General features: G+C 32.1%; 1 protein-coding gene across 1 annotated transcript; it reads right to left on the bottom strand.

The window, feature by feature from the left end:
• Window positions 1-586: 586 nt before the first annotated feature.
• LOC111705989 (uncharacterized) lies at window positions 587-3,949 on the bottom strand. Its single transcript, XM_023478717.1, has 4 exons — window positions 3,482-3,949; window positions 3,019-3,118; window positions 1,532-1,718; window positions 587-635 (listed from the first exon to the last, which is right to left on the bottom strand). The coding sequence occupies exons 1-4, from the start codon at window positions 3,530-3,532 to the stop codon at window positions 596-598; spliced, it is 378 nt and encodes a 125-aa protein (XP_023334485.1). The 5' UTR covers window positions 3,533-3,949; the 3' UTR covers window positions 587-595.
• Window positions 3,950-6,000: the final 2,051 nt, after the last annotated feature.

Raw genomic sequence — 6,000 nt, 5'->3', positions numbered from 1 at the left:
TACGCACTTGAGGTTTAGAACCCCAAAAAGGTCTTGGAGGCCCTCGGCTAAGTGGTTTTCCCCTCAATTTAATTATCCTCCCTTAATCTCCCGGTTAAGTAGTAATTAATAGTTATAATCAATCAATTAATAAATTAGTTATTAAATCAATTAATAAATTAATTAATCCATCAATTAACAAATTAATTAATCCATCAATTAATAAATTAATTAATCAATCAATTAATAAATCAATTAATCCATTAATTAATAAATTAATTAATCCATCAGTTAATAAATTAATTAATCAATCAATTAATAAATTAGTTATTCAATCAATTATTAAATTAATTAATCAATCAATTAATAAATTAATAATCAATCATGAAATAAATTAATCATCAATTAATTTATAATTTGATTAATCCATCAAATAATAAATTAATTGATCCATCAATTAATAAATCAATCAACTAATCAATCCAATAAATAAATCAATCAATTAAATAATCAATTAATCAATCAATTTATCTTTGCTAAAAAATCATTTTACTTTGCGTATCAATAAATATCTCAAATCTTATTTATTAAAAATTAATCCTTGAAAAAAAAAATATTACCTATCTCTAAAAGCTATAATAATTGCAACAGAATGCCTAAAAAAATAGTTTTAAAATCGCTACTTTCATTCAGTAAACAGTTCCTATTGATTAGTGATTTGTCACTTATTTAAACCTAATTTTAGTAACAATTGTATAGCCTACTGTTCTTCCACTAAAAGGTCTGCAAAGGACTATAACATCCAAAACATCTTTAAAACTATAATCTTATTATTCCACCGAGTGCACATTTTTGCGCAGTTTTTTATTTCGCTTAAAAATGCTTACAATTTGCGAGGAAATGCAAGAAAATTCAGTGAGATCCCTAATTTAAAGTATCTACGAAATTTTCAATATTTAATGTAAAAACACGGGTTTCTTAGAAAGGAGTTTTGGACATTCTAGCGCACATAGATACCTTTGACTGGTAAGGTAGGTTTAGTTGCGCTAAGCTGTAGCATCGACCTATAACCTAGTTCTACAGGACAGATAATATTCTCCACCATAGCTTCGTCCTACCTAGCTCTACAGGACAGATAATATTCTCCTCCATAGCTCAGACCTACCTGGTTCTACAGGACGGATAATATTCTCCTCCATAGCTCCGACCTACCTAGTTCTACAGGACGGATAAGATTCTCCTCAATAGCGCCGACCTACCTGGTTCTACAGGATGGATAATATTTTCCACCATAGCTCCGACTTAAGTAGTTCTACAGGACGGATAATATTATCCACCATATTCTCAGGCTTGGCTCCGACTAACCTAGTTCTACAGGGCGGATAATATTTTCAGGTTTAGCTCTGACCTTTCAGGTTCTAAGGGACGGAAAATATTCTCCACCCAAGCTCTGACCTACCTAGTTCTAAAGGAAAGATACTATTCTCTTCCATAGCTACAACCTACCTGGTTCTACAGGACGGATACTATTTCCTCCTTTGCTCCAACCTACCTGGTTCTACAGGACGGATAGTATTCTCCACCAGGAAGAAGATCAGTAGAATATACTTCCTCAACTGTATTTACTTCAAGATCAACCTTGACCATCCCAAAAAGATTAGGGGGTTCCACAGGACAATATGGAGGTGGACTTGTTGTTATTTCCTCAATAGATTTTATCCAATTTAATAAATCACTTCCTGAAAATATTCTTAGCAAATTATTTTTAGTTCAGAAAATTTAAACAAATATGTGTAATTTTATTGCAAATGACAGAACAGTTTTTTCTTTAGCTTAAACTATGTATTTTAAATAACAAAGCATCTGTTTGCAGAGATCTTCATGTGGATATTGTCTTGAACTCTATTATATATTTTAGAATCACATGCCTGATATCTCAATTCAAGTTAGCCCTGCAGGGTATGAACATCAAGGGATATCAAATAGGAATTATATTAATCTGCAGATCTGCATGAGATGGAAGGATCAGCTTGAGATGGAAGAATCGGCTTGAGATGGAAGGATCGGCTTGAGATGGAAGGATCGGTATGAGATGGAAGGATCGGCTTGAGATGGAATGATTGGCATGAGATGGAAGGATTGGTATGAGATGGAAGGATCTGCATGAGATGGAAGGATCGGCTTGAGATGGAAGGATCGGCATGAGATGGAAGGATCGGCATGAGATGGAAGGATCGGCATGAGATGGAAGGATCGGCATGAGATGGAAGGATCGGCTTGAGATGGAAGGATCGGTATGAGATGGAAGGATTGGCATGAGATGGAAGGATCGGCATGAGATGGAAGGATCGGCTTGAGATGGAAGGATCTGCATGAGATGGAAGGATAGGTATGAGATGGAAGGATCAGCTTGAGATGGAAGGATCGGCTTGAGATGGAAGGATCAGCTTGAGATGGAAGAATCGGGTTGAGATGGAAGAATCGGCATGAGATGGAAGGATTGGTATGAGATGGAAGGATCGCCATGAGATGGAAGGATCGCCATGAGATGGAAGGATCGCCATGAGATGAAAGTATCGGCATGAGATGGAAGGATCGGCATGAGATGGAAGGATCGGCTTGATCTCAAGATTCACAGTACAAAAGTTCTCACTGATGAGCTTGGAATTCTTGAATTGTGGATATATAGATACAATCTTTAATTTCGATAATTTGCTATTCTAAAGATTAATTTTATTATTATTCGATGTCCTGCATGGTAATTATACCCAGTCAAGGGCAAAGCTTTGATCAAGGGAGTGGATATCGAGATCCAACACAAAAGTTCCCTAGTCAGGGCATATTTAACAGATGAATTTGTAGCACATTACAAGTATTTAACAGATGAATTGTAGCATATTACAAGTATTTAACAGATGAATTTGTAGCACATTACAAGTATTTAACTTAAATTCTAGCTAAAAGAAGAAAACAAAGACCACAAACGTTCCACTGTTTTTTGACAACCACTATGTACTGATAATAGAAATATACATTTACCTTTTATAAAAGTTTCATTTTGGAATTGAGAAACCACTTTGTAGAATTCTTTGTTTAAAAATGATGCTTCTGTGTAAAAATAGCTGGAGCACAACAGACTCTAGCATAAAGAAATTTTACAAAGGTTTAAAAATGTTAAAAATATAAACGAAAATTAAATGTACAGTGAATCCCATATATTTGAATACATAGCAAGAGTTTTATATAATGTCGTATTACTTATTTAAGATCAAATGCCGCGGAAAGAATGAGTTTAATATTGATATATAAATATGCATTCATATTTCAGGGCTATGAATTTTCCTTGAATTAAAAATAAAAAGAAGTTTCTTTAGAATTAACAAAAAACTGATGATGGTCTATATATATGGTCTAAATATATTCATACATCTGGAATTCACTGTATTAATTTTTTTTCTTTCTAACGAGTACTTGCAAGGACAAATAAAATCTCTTTAATTCCCAGAAATACTAGAATGACAAAACTGAAAATGATTTCCATTTTTTTATCCATCTGATTTCTGAAACTTAAGTAAAGAGAGTGTTGGAAGAGTATAGATTGATACCTATTTACTACAGTATTAGATTATTTATGCTACTTGATAATAGAATAAAATGACATTTCTAAACAAAAAATGACAAATCAGAAAGAGTCAAAGAGATTGTTGTTGTAAACCGTTTTAAAAGGTACATGTCCTATTCACAATGGCACCCTTGGAAACCTTAACCTGATCAATAATGTGAAAGATAATGTTGTTTTCCCAGAAATGTGTAAGTCTGTTTTGTACAGAATTGAAAACCACAAAGGCAATTATTCCAGTAACCAATGGTTCATCCGAGTTCCACGATCAAAGTTTGAGGCAAATCGGTCAAGGGGTTCCTGAGTTATGATCGGACATACAAACAAACAAACAGAGATTACATAGATGCATCATTTTTTTATTCATGCTTATTGAAACTGTTCCTTCCGATGAATTCTGCTACTATATTCTGCTACTATATTCTGCTACTATATTCTGCTACTATATTCTGCTACTATATTCTGCTACTATATTCTGCTACTATATTCTGAACTATTGGTATTTTATCATTAACAGCTAATTTTAAATAATATCTGAACAAGCAAAAATGTGGAAAACTCATGATTTTCAGACATTTGTATACAATAAAATTTTTTGTATATTTAAAGGTTCTTCAGGGGTTGATAAAATACTGTTTGACAAGGTACTTCAGGAACATTGAAAGAATTTATGAAATGTCGTCTTGACAATTCTTCAATGGGTTATTTTCTATTATACCTAAATCTCAGTAATTGAAAAAATGAATGAATAACCATGAATATGCGGGACCAGTTTTAGAGACCCCCAGACCTCCATAATCCATATAATTATTCAATAAAAAACTAAATATTTGCAGAATTTCATTATCAGTAAGCTAAGAATACGACATTCTTTAAATTCTTTAGAAATCTCCAAAGTCCCGGGAAAACTGGTTAATGTCAGCCAGACCTTCAAAATATTGTTATCACTAGGATCATAATAAACAGTAATCCTTCGTAGGTATTTCAATTCTGGAGTTTGTTTACTTTAACATATGGCTGGTCCAACTGTTTACTAAGATAAATTGCGATCATTAACTCCATCTCAGTTGTCTTTAAACAACAAGCATTAATTTTAATCACCTTGCGGTGTAAAAAATAGAAATGGATTCAGAACAAACTTTTTGGATTTCCGATGGAATTGAGTTTTACAAAAATTCCGTAGGACGGCTGGGGTTTTTCGGGATGCCCATGGTTCAACGCCAATGAAACAGACCAACGAAAACCACATAGTAAACCTGTGATATTTTATATGTAATCATGTGGTTTTATCTAATGCGTACAATATCTTTGCTGTTGTACTAATGTACACAATATCTTTGCTGTTTTATCTAATGTTTACAATATCTTTGCTGTTTTATCTAATGATGTTTACAATATCTTTGCTGTTGTACTAATGTATACAATATCTTTGCTGTTTAATTTGATGCTTGCAATATATTTGCTATTCCATCTAATGTTTACAATAAAGGAATTGAGTTTTTGTCACAAACTCTGATTTTCGAATCCCTACATATTGGCAACCCAATGTCGTAGACCTTAAATATTTCAAACTATTAATTCTGGTAGATTCAATAATCTAAGTTTGAAATATCAAAGGTTTACGAAACGAGGTTGAAAAGATATAGGGATTTTAAAATCTTAGTTTGTGACAACGACTCAATTCCTTTGCTATTCCATCTAATTTACAATATTTTTGCTGTTTGATCTAATAATGTTTACAATATTTTTCTTGTTTGATCTAATGCTTACAATATTTTCTTGTTTGAACTAATTCTTACAATATTTTTACTGTTTGATCTAATGTATAAAATATCTTTGCTGTTTCTATAATGTTTACAATATTTTTGCTGTTTGATCTAATGTTCACAATATTTTACTGTTTCATCTAATTTTTACAATATTTTTTCCGTTCGGTCTAATGTTTACATTATATATGCTGTTCCATCTAATATATACAATATATTTGGTTGAGACCAACAAGGAAAAAGAGAGCCCTGGTTGAATATTTTGAAATTTGAAAAATGAATTGCAGAAATTTAATGCAAGGAATCAGAATCATTAGAAAATCCATCTTAAAGCTTAAAATCACTCCATTTCGTAATTTGTAATTCTACTCAAGTCTGCATTCATTCTAAAGGGCAAGGAAGAAATAATTTTAGATAACGGTGAAGATAGCAAATCTGAAGTCTATGAAGTAAAAGAAACAGCTGTTAAGAGTTAATTTTTATTTTCTCAAATTGTTCCTAAACAACTAATTATTTTACTGTAAATATTGTTTAAATTTTTTTTTCGTCGTTATTTGATAATTAGCAAAAATAACAATCCTGAAAACGTATCCACTCAAAAGTACAATTTTGAACGTCGAATTTGCGCTCAAACTC

The sequence above is a fragment of the Eurytemora carolleeae genome, unplaced genomic scaffold (assembly GCF_000591075.1).
Source record: "Eurytemora carolleeae unplaced genomic scaffold, Eaff_2.0 scaffold700, whole genome shotgun sequence".
NCBI lineage: Eukaryota > Metazoa > Arthropoda > Copepoda > Calanoida > Temoridae > Eurytemora > Eurytemora carolleeae.
Note: the sequence above shows the minus strand (reverse complement) of the source record. Positions and strands in the feature narration are given on the sequence as shown.